The sequence below is a fragment of the Cryptomeria japonica genome, chromosome 10 (genome assembly GCF_030272615.1).
Source record: "Cryptomeria japonica chromosome 10, Sugi_1.0, whole genome shotgun sequence".
Classification (NCBI taxonomy): Eukaryota; Viridiplantae; Streptophyta; class Pinopsida; order Cupressales; family Cupressaceae; genus Cryptomeria; species Cryptomeria japonica.
Window position 1 is genome coordinate 11454556 of NC_081414.1, and position 19423 is coordinate 11473978.

At 34.9% G+C, this 19423-nt stretch overlaps 1 protein-coding gene and 1 long non-coding RNA gene across 2 annotated transcripts; both read left to right on the forward strand.

The window, feature by feature from the left end:
- The first annotated feature begins 3316 nt into the window (after window positions 1-3316).
- On the forward strand, window positions 3317-9454 carry LOC131069372 (uncharacterized). The gene is made up of 7 exons (XM_058004744.2): window positions 3317-3597; window positions 4421-4897; window positions 5149-5322; window positions 5640-5690; window positions 5809-6005; window positions 8766-8853; window positions 8971-9454. The coding sequence occupies exons 1-7, from the start codon at window positions 3583-3585 to the stop codon at window positions 9187-9189; spliced, it is 1221 nt and encodes a 406-aa protein (XP_057860727.2). The 5' UTR covers window positions 3317-3582; the 3' UTR covers window positions 9190-9454.
- Window positions 9455-9550: 96 nt separating this feature from the next.
- Window positions 9551-11505, forward strand: LOC131858742 (uncharacterized). The gene is made up of 2 exons (XR_009359077.1): window positions 9551-10234; window positions 10401-11505. It is a non-coding gene; the product is annotated as an uncharacterized LOC131858742 (long non-coding RNA).
- The last annotated feature ends 7918 nt before the right edge of the window (window positions 11506-19423 follow it).

The window sequence follows — 19423 nt, forward strand, 5'->3', positions numbered from 1 at the left end:
CTAGGGGTATCCCATATTATGATCACTATGATAAGTTGAAGACACCTTCACACCCGCTACCATGATTATGAAACAAATCACATTAGGCATAATATGGAAGACTGAATATCTTCCACTCTCATCTGCAAATTTATCTTCGAAAGAAGACTTCACAAATTAGGCGCAGATGTAGATTTCGTCACGAATCCACTCCCAAGATGAAAAACTAGGGTTTTGTCCAGCCCTTCTATCAATCTACTGAAGGTTTGCGTCCTCAGAGATTCAACTAATGCAAAGCACCAGTCGATTCATCAAATCCATAATCCAAATCTCCAATCATCATACAATGAGGCTCAACCTCTATTCATCTTTTTTTCTCCATACGTCTCATAAACTTCTAGAGGATTCTAAAATAATTTTATTTCGTTTTAGTGACTTTATAATTAATTATTTTATTTTAAGTCACTAATTAATTAATTAATTAAATATAAAGTTACCCCTTTTAATTTTTTTAATTTATTTCATGACTTTATAAGAAATTACTTAATTAATTTCTCCTTATTTTTCCACTTAGCCAAAAGGCTAAAACTTCATAAGAGGCTAGAAAAATGGGGACATTACAAAAATCTACTCCCTGTTGGATGAATTTTTAGAGTCATTGTTAGATTCAATTAAGTAATATTAAATAAAAAATACAATCTTGTTATAAATAAAATGTTAGAATATTTAGTTTTGTTTGATATGATTGAATAATGGATGAAGATTGATTAATTATCATTAATACAATTAGAATAGTGATAAGGAAAGAGCATAGAATATAGTTTTTGTTTTAGTAATTAAATAGTTGCTAAGGGGCAACATCCATTATATTGATATCAATAAAGCCTTTTACATTTGTTTTCCATGAGTAATAGTGACTATTATATCCCAACTCAATCCCAAACTAGACAAAATTCCACCATGTATCACAAAAGGGTGGATGCAACTAAGCCTATAAAAACATATCCCTTATTATTCTTCAACCAAACCATCCTAAGTGCTGGTAATTACAAATTCTATCCATATCAGGTACCATTGGTCACCATAATCCAAAATTGGATACATATTCCAATCTATACTATATTGTCACCTTAGGCAAAATGGTGACAAAATACATCTTATTAATGATAGAAAAGGGAGAAAAAAATAGAGAAAACTTCACAACCTGGCGCTAGTCCTCTTCCTCCATCTGTATCGTTTCGACTACTAGAGCCTTTTCCACCACTGGGCATTTTAAGTTGCAGGCATCATGATTAGAACTTGTCACAATTTGTTTTATGTCCTGATCATCATTCTCCAGTCATTCCTCACCATGTGCAGAGAGTTTCAGGTTCAGGTTATTGACCTCCTCTTCATTTTCCTTGAGCAAGCCTTCATCTCTCATATAATCCTTCACCCACCCTTCCCTTAGGGACTCCAAAATCCCAACTAGACATTGTAGAAAGGTTATGCTTTGTTCAACTTCATTTCACCAGCCTTGCAACATTTTTGGTTCCAAGGTTTGCACAACTGGATACTTCCTCACTTGCCCACCTTGGCCCTTTAACATGTAGTAATTATGCAGTACAGGAACCAACAAATTACCATCTATATTGTCCAGGGTGGCATCCATTTCCCCCAAGAAGGTGTGTTTGAAGAGCATTTGGCACATCTTTTTGGCTATGACCTTAAACACCCCCATATATAGCAACATTTTCATGATGTCAATATTTACATTGTGCTAATGATAGGCCTCGAGGAATTCTAGCCCTAGCACTACCCTGATTGCATGATGAACTAGTGGGTGTCCCACAAATAAAATGGTCACCAACCTCTTGTCTAAAAGTTCACCAATAAATATTTGTCTCTTACTTGATCCAAGTAGAAGTGGTCTGCCCCTCTCCAATTGAGTTTTCATCCCAAAGTGGCAATTCCAAATGAGTCATGCATCACTACCTAAGGCTTTATCTACTCGCCCGCCTTCTAGCATCATGGCTACTACACGTGGTTAATTAATAATGTACTGGTTGGACACCATTGGGCCAATCTCATATGATGTTGATTGTGATCTATCCTTTCACATGCCTCTATTAATGACCCGTTAATAATTTTTGCCAGATTGTCACCTAGTTGAAACATGGTATCACACACCTAGGTCATCCCATCATTCTCTATTATGTTCCTCTGTCAACCTTCGTCCACCCTCATGATATGTCATGCCCAAAAATCTACCACTCGCTTGCATAATTATTCTCAGTGAGAAGTGTGGCATTGTATCTTGAGTGATTTCACAACTATGAGGCATGTTTGATAATTATTATTATACCTCAATCTCGGGTGAGATTTGCTTCTCCCTCATCTACTACCAATTTGGCAAGTTTGTCTAATATTCTCACCTCTTCGATTTTTGCTATTGCTTCCTTGATTTGTCTTAACCAATGAGAAAGTTTCCAATTAGGTGTATAGTTTTGTCTAGTGGCATTAATAGTAATCAATGAGTCCCCTTCCAAATGAATCTGTTTTGCTTTCAAATCCATCCCCATTTGCAACCCGCTCAATGCCACTCTGAATTATGCAATATTATTGATTGCCTTTCTGATATATTCTAATTTTTTGCTAGAATTTTACCAAATTGGTCTCGAGTCACACATCCAATTCCACTTGGCCCTAGATTTCCTTTAGAAGCTCCATCAAAGTTGATTTTTATCCACCCACTCTCTGGGGCAATCCACTAAACTCCCTCTTTGAGATTGGTAGGAAGATTATCCTTCTTAGCCCCATTAATAGGGGGATCATATAGTATAGTTATTAATGGATTAAGATTGATTAATTATTTATTTGAAAGTAATGTTTTCTTAGATTCTATTGCTAAGTTGTAGGTTTTATTACACTCAATTTCTTGCATGTATATCTATCTTGTAAATAAGGCTTCAATATCTCATCAATTCATCAATGCAATATGATTCTTATATCTTTTTCAATTGTTTTAAATAGTAAATTTTGTTATTTGTTTATATTTATGAATGCTAATTTTTTAAATATGATATCTCTTTACATCTTCTACAAGAATTTTATTTAGAAAATATAGATATGCTAGTTATATGATTACATTAAGACATTCTCTCAAATAAACTTAAAATTAAATAAAATTTATCTAATTTTCACCATTACACATAATTTAGAGGTAATTTTTTAACATTTTCAGCTGTAAACCTATTTGGAAAGTCTCTCTTCTTGAAAAGGAAAATTTTCAATAAAAGTAATTATATCACGACATTTTGTAATATAAATGTAGTGAATTAAAAGTGTGGATCGGCTTAGTGCGATTCCATAATTCTTTCGAAATATGTAACTAAGCAGGAAAATATCCAATTCAGCAGAAAAGTATCTAATTGGGTAGAGAGAGGATAATGCAACACGGATGAGGATAGACTCTTCTCTGTATATATGTGCTTTCGTTTGAGTGCCCAACTCATGTCCTGGATATATTTCGTTCATTTCCATGCACCCATTTCCGGTTTGTTAAGGGGGCGTTAGGCGAGCATAACTGTAGAAGCAGAAGAAGAGAATTCAACTGCCATTGCCATGGCATCACTTATGGTCAGTAGTTGCTATTTCATATAAGTACTGCATTGTTAACACATTTTATTGATTGTCTGTACGAGGGAGGGTGGAACGACAACTTGGGTTTTCATTTTTTTACATTTGTATGCGGGTATTCAAGAGTGAATTCAAGCTTAAATAGTCGATATAGAATGTGGGTCTTCGAGTCGCGAATTCTACTGCTTTTAAAAGATTACGAAGCAATGGTATTCCATGTTAAGAACAGTTTTTGTTTACGGATGAGAATTTTGTTAATTGTAATTTTATTACTGTCTACAAGTACTGATAACTGTTGTAAACATTTAGGAGAGGTTAATTACTTTTCAATTGGTATTATGATTTTTCACAAGTATATGAGTCTTTGGTATTTGGTTGAAAGAGTGAGGGTTCGGTTGACTGATGGGGATTGTGTTAATAGCCATTTTAATAGTTTTGTATGTACTGATGTGTTTTTCAAACAACTGGAAGATGCCGCATCATTAACTGTTCCTTGGTATTATGCCCTTTTACAAAAGTAAGGGGCATTGATATTTCATGGATAAGGATTGTGTTAATATCCATTTTATTGGCTCTGTATATAGATTGACAACTTTTAAACGGGTTGGGAGATGTTGGGCACCTGACTGTACATTGGTATTATGCTCCTTTTAAAGAACAAAGGGTGTTGACATCATAATATAATGAGGTTTCAGTTTATAGATAGAATGCTTGACTTAATAGCCATTTTCAACTGTGTGTATAAATATTATTTAGCTGTTGTGAGAATTTAATCAAACATCCGGGAGATATTGAGTGACTGATTGATTAATTTTTGGAACAGGCAGCAGGCAGCATGTCAGCAACAGGGCAGCTGGGTGTGGGAGGTCTTACGGACTCTCAATCTTATCTCCTGCCAAATAAAGCTCTTCTATCTCGTTCTAATTTCTGTTTTGGATCTCGAAGAAAAGCATTATCTTTGTCTAAGATGAACAGATTTCAGAGTCATTCAGGATCCGGAATGTTAAGAAAACACAATGCATTTGTAGTGTCTGCTGCTATTAAATCTCTGAATACATTGCCATTATATAGTGTCGTTAACAAAGAGGGAAGGATTCAACCAATTGCAGACCCCGAGGTTGTTGCAAGCGTTTTTGCTATTTTTGACAGGAACAAAAAGATTCAGTATATAGGATTCTCCAAAGACTTGAAAAATTCTTTGAGAACTTTAATGGGTCGGAGACCTGAGCTTTGCTATTATTACCGGACACAAAATCTTACTTCCTTTGATCAAGAGCTCATGATTGCCATCCGCCAGCAGGTAAGGCACCTTCTGCAATTTTCTTTTCTTAGCTGTTGCAAATTGCAGTGCATAAAAAATTGAATGAATAATCTAGTAATTGTACAAAAAAACAGGTCACATATAGGTCCAACACATGGCTCTGATTCCATGGAGAAGTTGCTATTGCATTAAATATTTCGATTGTGGTTTTCATTTCCACTTTTAAAATTTACCCTAAACAAGTCAAAATTTAAACCATTGAAGAATTGACAAGGATGTTCTTACACCAGTGGATAGACGAAATTGGATCAACTCCACCAGGTAATTCAAGCCCTTCTGAGAGAGCACAATGGGAACAACCAGCTCTTGCAAATTCTATATCAGAAAGGGGAAGGGCTGCTGCCGCTGCTTCTAAAGCTAAGACCATGCAGCAGATGATGCGTGATAGAGGTGTTAAGGAAGAGGTTTGAAACTCTTCTTCCTCTTTTTGTTTCATCCTTCATCTGAAAGAAATTGAAGTCAATGTATTTGATTTGAATCTGCAATTATGTCGGTTATGAATTCTAAAGTACAACCTACTGAATTACAAGCTGCATCACATTTAGTATAAATGAAAGGTCATGCTAAAGTACCATCTGTTTTCCTATTTGAAATGGAGAAAAGACAGTAAAGGGTACTGTTGAAACATCACTTGTGATATTGAGTTGTTTGAACTTTGAATAACATTTGGATTCCATTATAATTTGAAGGAAATTGACTGTCTCTTTCTGTGGCAATTCAGATGATATTTGACCCAGTGTTATTGGAACAAGGGAAACTAAATATTCTCCCGGTATGTATGTTCTACAAGCTTGACTATTGTTGAAGTATGAATGAGTAGTGATTTGTTGATATTCAACATGTGGTGCTCTTCCTGTATTAAGAAATAAGTTGTAAATGCATGTTGACAGTCCAAAGGTCTGAGTCCCGAAGAACTGGCTCAAATTGCTCTACAACAAGCTGCAGCAGAAGCTACAAGAAAAAAAGTATCCGTGTCAATTCCATCTGGTGGTGTCATAGAATATGACATTTTTTATGAGATGAAATTTAAAACCAATGCCGGTTGGATGTATGATGTCGCTGTGACCTATGATGACAAAGAAACAAGGTAAGTGTGATACTTAATTACATAGAAAATTCGTTAGAACTTGGATTTTAACATTGATTACTGCAGCGCCTACCAAAAAAAAGACATTGCTTGCTTCCACAAAGATAAATTCTTCTTCTTTATCATCTTTCTCCCTCTTTTTTTCTCATTGTCATTTGTTGTTGTCTGTTTATTTTCCAAAAAGTTGCCCATGATCCATGTGAGCTTTTGAGTTTGAGACCAGACCTTTTCAAAAGATGACAAAACCTTATTAATTTGATAGGTTCATTTTAAATTTTCCCTTTCTCTTTTAGACAATTGAAACTTATAATGCAAATTTTCTTTATGCATAAAAAGTAAATCACAGTCCACTATAACCTAGGACACATGCTCATCTACCCGCAACATATACTTAGATAAGGGAGATGTCAATTATTTAAGACTCACAGATATGGATAAACAAAAAAAACTAAGGCTAACGATACCCTTAGGTCTTAAAATATATGCTTCCAAGTATGACATTAGCTTTGACAAAACTTGTCTCCCATACATATATACATACACACACACACACAGAGGACATATAGTTATTTATATTATATATGTATAATGTATATGTATATACTCACAAGCTGAGGTTACAACTGTCTAATCATCTGTATACTTAACCAACTCATCTATATCAATTTACTTAAGTTTACGCTGATGTGATCTAATTCACATGTTGAGGCTTGATGGCGTAGATTGCAGTACAAAGTTATTAAATGGTTAACATTACACTTGACCCAAATTTCTTTTCTCGTTGTGAGGCAGAAGGGGAATGAACATTTAATTCTCAACTCAATTGTTGCTGATTGTAGAAAGGCTACAATGATGAAACTTCAATAGTTGTGTTTTCTTAAAGAACTAGCTTTTCTTAGAATTAATGGTGCTTGATCATAAACACTCTAAACTTTTCATGATATGTCATAAACAAATGCACACTGTCCTAGCAGGTATCTTCAATCTTCAAATACTCATCTTAGTGCAATATTTTTTGGTCACTACGTTTAACTTGATTAGAATTCAGACATCCTTTAAGCCCTTCCTCCTTGACATTTCATCTCATTTAGTTACTCCTTTGTGTGACTGGAATACTGCATTGCTGCTTCTAATTCCCAGAGGTCTGTTTGTATACATCTGGACCATAATCCATCTTGACTCATTGCATCTATTCGAAGAGGGGGGAGGAAGGAGTGAAAGGGCTTCCTTACTCTTTTTCAGTCTGATTGTGGAAATAACTCGGTCATAGAAATCAATCCACAAGCCATATTCACAAACAAGTTATTTAACTTATTTTCAATTCTGATAGCATGTCCTGCAAAATTGAATGAGACTATTATGTAAATGACGTAATCAGAAAAGAAAACCTACTGTAGGGGATTCACTTGACAATAGTTCCTTCAAATTGGACTGTTTCATTTTTCCAAGTGTCCAAGCACCCACACTTAACAAGAGGAGCTTCAGAATCTACATACCTTGTGCAAGAGAATTATTCCTAGAACTTTTGTCTTGCTTTCTTGACATTAAACCTTGTTAGTCTGTCATGCTGGCACTTCAAGGGCACAGATCAATTTTAAAGCTTTGGCCTCCTTTGATTTACTTGTTATGTTAAAGATTGTCACTTTCCTCATGCTACCATTTGTTACCAGTTATAGTTGATTGGCCTTCAACAGCCTCAAGAGGAGCTTCAGAGTCTACATACCTTGTGCAGGAGAATTATTCCTAGAACTTTTGTCTTGCTTTCTTGACATTAAACCTTGTTAGTCTGTCATGCCGGCACTTCAAGGGCACAGATTGATTTTAAGCTTTGGCCTCCTTTGATTTACTTGTTATGTTAAAGATTGTCACTTTCCTCATGCTACCATTTGTTACCAGTTATAGTTGCTTGGCCTTCAACAGCCTCAAGAATCTGTTAAATTCGGTGGTCTTCTGTGATGCATTTCTTCATCGCGTACGAGTGGTGGTGATCGTGAATCATTAGTTTCTACTGTTCTTAAGCAATTGGCACCAATTCAATTAACTATGTTATCAGTACTAATTCAATTACCTCTATGGCTGGTGCCAGTGGCTCGTTGTGATCTAACCTACAGGTCATAATGACATGTCTAAAAGATTAGAGATGTTTCAGGATGTTCCTTTTTCATGGCTCTCTAGACTGTTGCATCCAATCTTATTTTGTTATGAGAGAGTTTGTGAATTTCTTTACCTTATTTTTTTCTTTTAGCTGATCAATTTGTCATGGATTCACTATATCTAATTAGATATTAAAGAACAGGGGATTTGCAGGGCATTATGCCGATGACCAATGCTAAGGAACATTTGTTTAGAAAGCTACATAGTTTATAATGGAGCTGTTAATTTTTTTCATTCACTAACTAGGAATTGAATTTAGGACCATCCATTTGCGTGGTGCTCTACCACTGAACTAGTGACCCACTTGATTACTGATCCATTTATGGTTCACACGTGACTCATTTTCCAACACCCACCATCCTGAAACCACATTACAGATGTTTGGGGCTCCTATACTAACCTGGTTCTGCTGATCATTCAGATATTAGATAACAGGGGATTTGTAGCAACATTATTCCTATCACCAATGCCAGAGATCGTTTGCTTAGAAAGCTACATACTTCATAATGTTAACTAGGAATCATCTGATACATATTTTTATATTTCTGTTGTGGCAAGGCAACTGCAATTGAAGTTCATTATATATAACTCAGATTGTCTTTTCAGGCATCGGATTATTGTTGGACAGTTTTTCCCGGACGCTGTTGATATGGCAGAAGATGACTTTTTGGAGAGGGTGATTGCCTTTTTGCTGGTATATATCTCTAAATCCCTTCCAAATGACTTTTCCATCCTAGTTTCACCCTAGTATGAGCCTTGAGGTATATTTACCATATAAATTGGTACTTATCTGAATTCTACTTGAATGCAGCACAAGCAAATCCCTCGTCACACTGAAGGTATGCTGAGATCAAGTGAATTTAACATCAATTACTTCGCAATTGGAGAAGTGAGCTTAAGGTTCAGGGAATTGCAAGAGTGGTTTTCGAAGGAACTTCCAGCAGATGAATGGAGATTTGCAAAGCTTCAAAGCTATGGTGCACTAATAGATCCTGCACCTCCTGTGGGTCCACTAGAATTGTCACGGTAAAGCTTGAGCTGGCATTTTCGCTTGCCACTACTAGCATTGCCTACTCAAATTGACAATCAAGATGTCAAGCAAATTGACAATCAAGATGTCAAGCAAAGTGCTTCATAAATCCTTCGTGTATCATGTACCTGCGAGTTGTTTCATCAGAAGACTCTAATGCAATATTTTATTTGTTTCTAAGAAATGGTTCAGCAGTTGCAAATGTTTTTTTCCAAAACAATTTTCACTATGATAATAAAATTGCGAAGATTTATTTGGTTGTGAAGAGCTATATTTTTTTATTTTTTTTGAACCATGCATTTATATTAATAAAATAAATAATATATAAAGGAGATGTCTTAGAACTATATTATTAGTTCCTGCCGGGAACTATAGCGGAGGCTTCATCCGTTATCTTCTGATTAAATGGATTGCAAGCAGCCAATCAGAAGACCTGTTTTTTTCAGATATTTTTCCGTTTCCTTATGTGCATCCTTAAAGCTGCGTATTGTTTATGCCAAATGCTGATGTCAGTATTCTTGGCGCCTATCGATTAGGGTTGCTGGCGGTTTGCAGAGGTCTTCTCAGTTCCCAACGGGAGAGAACGCACCAAAAACTAGGTCTTTGTCAGTTCCTTGCAGGGTCTTGCAGGGTTATTATTCCGAGCACAAGATGGCATTCGTTCAATAATCCACATGCCTTGACTGTGCTTTCACATTTTGCGTACCCATCTAGACGTGGCAAGGGGTTGTGCTTTCTAAGTAGAATGTGAAGCACTTCCTTTAATCGATCCTCTCTACACAATTTCGTTCGATTCAGATGGGTTGTCGATAATGTGTGTTGTTATTCATTCTACTTTTGCCACACTCGATCACCATCACCAATTTCATTCGTCAGACGTGATACCATATCCATTTATTGTCTCTATGAAATACGAATCATACATGGCTTGCTAGATTGAAAATCCCTTCAATGTCTACGAGTACAGTATGCCCTCTGATGGCCCAATTCTTCATCCCCCCGACCAGATGCAAGAGGAGAGTTTCATTCTTCACGAATGGAGATGGTACCGATTCATGCTCTGCCCTAGATCTCTCAAAATTACATATTAAAGTAGTTGCTTTTTGCTTTTTTTTTTGATTGGGTGAATTGCTCTTAAATTTACCCTAAATTGCTCTTGGTGGGTGATAATATGGCTAGATGCGACTGCCCATTGATATCTCTTTTGTTAGGTTAATCTGAGACTCAGCAGAGAGGAAGAATAAGAGCTCCTTCAATTGGTGGTATTTTGGCTTATGCAGTGGTTTATTTGTATTGGTTCCTGTGATCGTGTACATTCAAGAAAACGTTGGGTGGAGTTTGGGCTTTGCTCTCCCAGCTGCAGCCATGTCTATAGCTCTTGCCTCTTCCTCTGCAGAACAAAAATTTACCGACATAAAATACCTTCTACCAGTCCAGTAACTCAAATTGTCCAGGTTTTTGTTGCAGCAATTTGCAAGTGGAATGTCTCTGTTCATTCTCAAGGAGAAGGGAAGTTATATGGTATTCAAGGATTAAATGATGAAAAGAGAAGACTTTTGCCCTCCTATCAATTCAGGCAAACCTCAATTCTACCTGTTTATCTGCATCTGATTACTGCTCATGCAATTTGTAAGAGTTCATTCAGAAGCAGCTACATTGCTGTTTAGTTTTAGGCTTGACATTGCTGCTTTTTAAAATGTATTTGGTAAAGTTAGGAAAATGCTCCCAAGGACATCCGGTGTTGTTTTGAAGCTTTCTTGATAAAGCTACAATTGCAACTGATTTGGACCATGAGAACAAAACAAATATTGATTGGAGGCTATGCACAGCCACACAGGTTGAAGAGGTCAAGCTTGTTCTAAGATTGATTCCCATTTGGGTGACTTGTTTGGTTTGTGGTGTTATTTGTGCACAAACACCAACATTCTTTACAAAACAGGGGAGCACAATGGATAGAAGGATCATTGGAGGCTTCAAAATCCCATCAGCAAACATGGAAAGCTTTATCAGTCTGAATGTTCTAGTGCTAGTGCCTGTGTATGATCGAATCTTTGTCCCACTGGCCAGAAGCATAACTGGAAATGAACGTGGTATAACACTGCTACAAAGGATAGGTGTTGGTGTGTTTATTTGTCATTTCCATGATTGTTGCAGCAATGACAAAAATAAAAAGGCTTATAGCAGCAAGAGAATATGGATTGATAGACATGCCCCAAGGATGACACCAGAAGAAGATTGTGTAGATGGTGAACTTAGACCTGATCATTATTTTTCTTTCGAGAGAATATTATATAGTTTCTTTTCTTATTTGCTTCATTGATATTATTTTTTAGATCTAAAAGATTTGAAGATAATTTTTCAATATTCATATCTCATAAACATTAAGTAAATAGATCATATTGCCTAATTATCTATTAACAGAGTTGCCACATGGGTCAGTCCCATGTTTAAGTTTCCATTATGCATCAATGTATCACATTATTTTATCCCTAAACTTGGCATAAACTTTATACAATTCCGCAAATGTGCATCCATTAAAGATTTTAATAGCAAGTGCTTCTCATTGCTTTTCTCAATTGGTTGGCTGCATCAAGTTGAAGTCGTGAAAATAGCAAAGGAATATAAGCATTGCTAAATCTTCATTGTGTTTGTATTTATTCATTTAAAAACATTGTCAAATCTTCATTCCGTGTTTCTATTTAGTCAAGAACTTGCTGTTGTCAAAGGTAGAAGATCAGAGCACACTGTGAAGCTGCAAAAATTATAGCCCAGCCACAAAGTTAGGGAAAATTGCATATCTTAAAAGAAGTCCTGTAGATCTAGTTTAAAATTTTGTTGTTGAAGTCATCACTGCTATAGATGAGTGAAAGAGCTTGGTTGATTGTTTGATGGGTTAAATCCAATTATTTTCTATCCAGGCCCTGTCTACATTTTTCATACGTGTCTACGAGGCCATTGGTAACTATAACATCTGGCAAAAACCTCAATCAGAGAAAATAGACAAAAACAAAATTGTCCTTCAACTCTTCGGCAGGAACTTCGCTGCTTGCAGCACTTGTTACTTAACAAATAACACCGTAACAGAATCGTGATGACCATCATTGATAAATAGCAATTAACTTTTACGACTAAACTTCAATATATATGTGGATTGGTGAAGTTTAAATGCCTAGTTTTTTATTTTTTGAAGGGAATGATTTAATATATTTATATATTGGTAAATGATATAATTTTATGTAAAGTTGGATTTCCTTATTTTTTGAAGGGAATGATTTAATATATTTATATATTGGTAAATGATATAATTTTATGTAAAGTTGGATTTCCTTGTATGTTATTTATTCATTCATTCATTTATACTTTAGCCCGTCTCTTTTTCTCTTCATATGTGTACACATTCTAATATATTTCTCTTTTTCTCTTCATATGTACACATTCTAATATATTTGTCTTAATTATGCATTAATTACACATATCCATGTACATATCTTCATATGCCCATACTCAATTCCAATATGGTCATTTCCTTGACTTTGGTCATGAACTTGACCCTTGCTCTTCCAAAATTCAAAATAAAAATTTAGTCAACTATCACATTCATTTTTGAGCAAGGGTTGCCTAAAAACAATTTATTGTTATGTTTATGTATGTAAAGATTAATCAATTGCACTTATTTCATCATCATCAGATAACATAAAGTATCATTTCCATTTAGAAAGGTGTATGTTAGGAACATTTTGCTTTAGAGCACTGAAAAATCTCATTTATACATCACGCCACTCTATAGAGAATTTGTACAACATAGGCATGTTGCCTTTGATCTTTTATATATATTTTTGGGGGTTGACTTAGGTGAGCATGTAATGAGAATTTTCAAGTTATAAATATTATTTATGTTTAGATAGCAAAAAACACAGACCAAATAAAGATTAATAGGCAAATCAAGGAGTAAAGATATGGAAATTGCAAAAGCATTTATGTGGATATAGTTGGCACCTCATTTCATTGTGTCCAATTTTGCTTGACCCATAGCTCCTTTATGTTTTTTTGGCCTTATTCAACCCATCAATTATAAATGATCTAAAATAATTTCTAATGGGTTTCCCTTGGTCAAACTCTCTTATTAGAATGCCTTTCCTCCAACCTTCACCTTTGCCCATTTGTATTATAGGGATTTCAAACTTCCTCTTCTAGGTATGCTTTTCCTCTGACTCTTGAATTTCAACATTTTGGAGTTTGAGATGCAAACACACCTCTAACTTGTTACTTTTGAGTAAAAGGTATTGCATTTTTCCCATTCAAAATTCTTGACATTTTGCCTTATCTATCCTTTCAAATTCAATCAATTGTTTTCGGATTCGATTGTGTGTTATTTTTTTCCATCAACGTTTCGGATCACACTATGTGATCCCTGCATGCTCTCTAGCTTTGTTCATCCTAATGATGGATCACAGTGTGATCCGAAACGTTGATGGAAAAAAATAACACACAATCGAATCCGGAAACAATTGATTGAATTTTCATGGATTGTGGAAACCTTATGTCTATCCTTTCAAAGCCAAACTTGGAGAGTTTCCTTTCCTACCTTCCTTTTAGGTTAGACATTGAAAGTCCTTCCCAATCCCCAACTCCTAACATATATTTTATATTTTGTATCGAAGTAGTTAGAGTTTTGCTCATCTTCTTATACCATCCCTTGTGGCGCAAGGCATGTTGTGTCCCCAATCTCTGATTTTAGATTTGTTTCACTATGATATTTTTTGGACTCACGATCTCAGCCATCCATTTACTTGCATATCATATGGCATTGATTCTTTGGTATCATCAGCCCTCGACTTTTAATATTTCTCTTCATATATCCTTTAAGAATTACTAATGCAAAGATATTCTTATTTGCTTTCTTTGGACATGAAATATCTCTTCAAAAGGATACGATTGGGAAAATAAGGGCACTCATCATGAAGTTTCTTAACAATCATTTCATCTTACTCATTAATAATTGATCAACAAGTCTGAAAAATAAGAATGACAGGATCTACTACCTATAGACCGACTTTGACTTAGTGAGCATTGCAATGAAATGGTAATTACATCATCATTAATGAAGTGAAACGGATTACATATAAGCAATTAAATTACGGCGTTTATAAACGAAACAATTGAAAAGAGAATACCGAAATAGAAACTATCTAACTAAACCAACTATACCATTAAATAATAATTAATTACTCTAATAGCCTCTCTTAATGGTCATCCTGTCAACTACACCAAATTGCCCCCTAAATTTAACAAACTTGTCTAGACTCAAAGACTTGGTGAAAATGTCTCCAATTTGATCTACACTTGGAACGTAATAGACCACAGTTCCATCTTCAACAAATTGACAAATGAAATGACAATAAAACTCAACATGTTTGGTTCGCTCCTCGAAAACTAGATTCTTGACAAGTTTCAACACCTTTGATTTTCATAGTTGTTGATTGTCATAGTTCAATCATAAAACATCCTTTAAAGCCAAACTGCCTCAAACTACCTCACATGTTGTCTTTCGAGGAAAGATGTACTGCCTACTTAACTACACCCGTGTCAGCATTGAAGACATACCCAGAAATAGACTTCATGTCATCAACAAAACCTGACGTATCAACATTGAAGACATACCCAGAAATAGACTTCATGTCATCAACAGAACCTGCCCAATCTGAGTCTGTTTGATTCTATTGTGCAAAATGTCCCTCACTTCGCTGCAACTCAATATCTATGGTCAGAATTGGGTTCTATCTCTGATTTTGTGATCAACCCTAGTTTTGAATAATAAGGCTTGTAAAATACAAACATAATGATAAAAATTGTAAGCATTTTTATTAAGCAACATATAGACTATGAGCACCCAACTTGTAGCCCTACATTAAAGAAGGGTAACTTACCACCACTGGTTGCAGTATTAAGTATTCCTTACAAATGGCACTAGTTGTTTAACGGTGGTTGTAGCTATTCTAGCTCCAAAACGATATGTCATGCCATGATGCGGCTCCAAAATCGCATGCCCTCACATGATGTCATGAAACACGTTTTGGGACCCACCATCGGGCTAACATGGAAGCATGTTGTTGTTTTGCGGTTCACGGAAAGCATTTTCATGTTGGTAACATTTTCTGCCACTCTGACAGTCGCGGCAAGCTGGAACGACAGATAACAGCGTTGTTAACAGCAGTCAGTTACTATTTTCAACAGAGGAGGGAATTCCTAATTTAAATTCCTTTCCCGCTCAACCTATTTCAAAAATATTTCTCCCATTTGTTAACATGTATTTCTTCTCTTATTTGACATGGTTCGCTTTGTGGGTTCATGTGGTTAACCATAACATTGGACAAGCTTAGGTCCTATCAAATCAGCCACCAAAACATAATTATAGTGAAAGCGGTCCAATCAAGGAGATAGAGAGGACCTAAAACATCTTAACACTTATTTCCAAGTAGGTAGGAATAATTCACATGCTATCAATCATCCTTTAAAGGTAACCACAAGATAACATTGTAGATTATTGACCGGATTTACGTATAACATGAAGGTTATTACTGGGTAACATGACAAATTATTGATCATATTTCATATAATACGAAGGTTTTTTACATTATAACATGACAGATTGTTGACAAGATTTTGTAATACACGAACGTTATTAGGAGATAATATGACCAGGTTTCGCAAAAGTCAATAACACGATGGTTATAACCACAAGATAACCACTTTTGCACATGCCTCGTTATATACTAGATTTATGTATAACACGATGGTTATAATGAGATAACATGACAGGTTATTGAAAGGATGTCGTATAACATGAAAGTTACAACAAGATAACATTGCAGATTATTGACTAGATTTCGTATAACACGAAGGTTATTACCAGATAACATGACAAATTATTGATCTTATTTCGTATAATATGAAGGTTTTTAACATTATAAGATGACAGATTGTTGACAGGATTCTGTAATGCATGGACGTTATTAGGAGATAATATGACCGAGTTTTGCAAAAGTCAATAACACGATGTTTATAACCACTTTTATCCCCATCGGGACATGGATAAACTAACTCCAAAAAGTGGTTATAAAACTCGTGTTATTGACTTTAGAATTTTTTTTGAAAAATGGAAGCCACAACTAGTTTTGGTGATCACGATCAATGATCTGTAGTTTTTGAGTGATCTCAGTTGTGGAAAATTTTGCTCATCCCTCCAGCCCGCAACGTCATTGTCTTTCCTTCTTTTAACCCACGGGGTAATGGGGAAGTTACTTTTGCACTTGCCCTGTTATATACTACATTTGCGTATAACACGATGGCTAAAATGAGATAACATGACAAGTTATTGACATGATATCATATAACATGAAGGTAACCACAAGATAACATTGTAGATTATTGACCGGATTTCGTATAAAACAAAGGTTATTACAGGATAACATGACAGATTATTGACCGTATTTCGTATAACACGAAGGTTTCTTACATGATAAAATTGCATATTGTTCACAGGGTTTCGTAATACTTGAACATTATTATTAGGAGATAATATGACCGAGTTTCGCAAAAGTCAATAACATGATGCTTATAACCACTTTTACCCCCAAAATTGAGACGCATATAAACTGACTCCAAAAAGTGGTTATAAAACTTGTGTTATTGACTTTAGAATTTTGTTTGAAAAATCAAAGCCGCAACTAGTTCTAGTGATCACGATCAACAATCAACTCGTGTCCATGCTCAAATTTTAAAATATGACTTTTCGAAAGCATTTTTATATCCTATAATCCTGACTATACCTATAATGATCACTTCACCCAAAACTCAATATAACCTTATTTTCCCTTTATTTATAAAAGGGGTCTCAATTGGAAAACTTAGAAACCACACTCTCTTTCATAAGTAAACATCTACATTTATTGATTATAAATAAATCCATCATACATATACACAAATATATAGAAGAAATTAAGTACCAAAATGATATATTTAAGACAAAGACAAAGCAAATGTAAAAATAAATAAAAGTATAAAATTTTATTTTCAGTTGCAATATTTAGTATGCCACTTCATGAAAATCTATTGTGTACTAAAGAATATAATAAAAAATAGCTATAATTGATCAAATCGTAACAAAATTGTTGTTGATCAATTGAATATGTAAAATTTTGATTAAAGTATTTTATGATGAGAGGTAAATTATTACATTGCCAACTGTAGTGAGAACATTATGTTCTATGCTTCATGATGCATTGTAGCTTTAGCAAATCACTCTAATCTAAATATGTTGTCTTCATTTTTGTTTTAAAAAATGAAAGACCATTACATAAATTTTTTGTGAAAAGATAAAACATTTACTCTATGGCACGCTTCTCGAGGTATAATTTCGACTAATCCTTGGATTGGCTTTATCCTCAGTCCATCCTCGAACTACATTTCGAATTTCGTAGCATTTTGGATTTGTTTGCTATGCCTTTCCTTCAATTTCGAGTTTTTTCTCTCTGATTACAGGGGGAGAATTTTCCTTGGACTGCAAGTTTTAATGATTTCCATTGTTTTGGTCTTTGTAGGGAAATTTTTGGCTAATTACAAGTGCACTTTATTGAAAAATAAAAACTTTTAATTTGCTTTTTATTTCCCCCTTGATGCTTTTTGGCCTTTTCAGTTAAAATAGGGATTTTTTGGTTAAGTTACAAGTAAACTTGTAATGCTTTTCTAAAACCCTTATTTTAATGGTTTTTCCTTGTAATAAGGATTTTAAACCCCTATTACATGTGTGCAAATGAATTATAACTTGTTGTAGGGATTTTATTTTCCCTTTACAAGTGATTTTAAAACTTACACCTCTCTCCAAAACCCGATTTTGCTTAGGAATGAGATAAAGTGCATTTTAAACTCGCTATTTGGTAAAAAAAACCCGATTTTGCCTATAAAGTGCATTTTTGAGAATTTTAAACATGTAATTGCATTTTAAAAACCCGATTTTTGCCTTATTGATGAAAAAGTACAATTTTAAACTTGTTATTGCATCCCAAAAACCCGATTTTCTCCAATTCATGCTATTTTGCACTTGTCATTCTCTCCCAAAAACCCAATCAGCAAGAAAAAATGTTTTTTGAGGATTTTAAGCAAGTTTTTGTGGAGAAATTTTTCAAGGTAGAAGGCGTTTAGGATTTCTTCCTATTCTCATGCATTTTTAGACATCTTTAACGCCATTTTGGGGGTTTTACATTGCTGTTTTTTCTCCTTCAAACCCTGTCACGTGATTCCTTGAATCCACTTTTTGAGGGATCTTTATTCCACGAAGCAGCAATCTCCCAAGTCGTTTTTGCATCTCTTGCTTATGCATTGGAGTTAGAGGGAGATTTGGCCACTTTTCATGCCATTTTATTTGCATTGGTCACCACATTTTTATGCAAATGGTGTTTTTGTAAAAACGTGGCAAGGGTTTGGCATTGCGGATTGTCTTTATTTATTGGATTGTCTTCTTCATTCCAAGATTTTTGCATCTTTTGGAGAGACATTTTCAGTTTGAAACAAGGTATGATTTCTTTTCTTTTCTTGTTTCATTTTCTTATTTTCTTGTTTTCTTAGTTTTTCTTTCTAGTTGTAAATTTGTAAATATGTTGTTCTTGCCCCAAAAATTGGTTTTGTGAGAGAGTTTTTCCCCCTTGATATGCAATTTTTGGATTGCATTGTTCTTCCCCATTTTTCCTCTTTACTTGTATTCGGGATTTTAAATCTCGATTACAAGTTGGCTGGAAATCTTTATTCTTCCCTTACGGTTAAAGAATTTAACTATTTTTTGTTAAAATTCCAAGTTGAAAAGATGTGAAATACCATTCCTTTCAAAATCGGGTTTTAAGAATCCGATTACAGATTGAAAATTTTTTCCCATTTCATGAAAATGACATTCCTGGATTTTCCCATGTTTATCCATTCATGTCACCCATATCCGTACTTTCCATTTTCGTCATTTTCTGCAAGTCTAATTCTCATTTTCCACCATTTCTCCATTTGCAAATTTAGAAGTGTACTTGCATTCGGGTTTTAAAAATCCGATTGCATGTATGCCCTTTCCAACTTATATACTTGCGAAAATTTCCCCAAGATCCGAAATTGGTCAAAGTCAAGATTCCCCCATTTCCATTTATTTCCCCTCTTTCTCTCACAAAGTTGTGAAGTTCAAGAGTCGAAGTTTTTC

Bases quoted from the DNA above. Each gene is read 5' to 3' on its own strand.
- LOC131069372 (XM_058004744.2), top strand. The intron at 4,898-5,148 runs GTAAGGCACCTT...TTCTTACACCAG, and splicing joins TGATTGCCATCCGCCAGCAG to TGGATAGACGAAATTGGATC. The intron at 5,691-5,808 runs GTATGTATGTTC...GCATGTTGACAG, and splicing joins GGAAACTAAATATTCTCCCG to TCCAAAGGTCTGAGTCCCGA.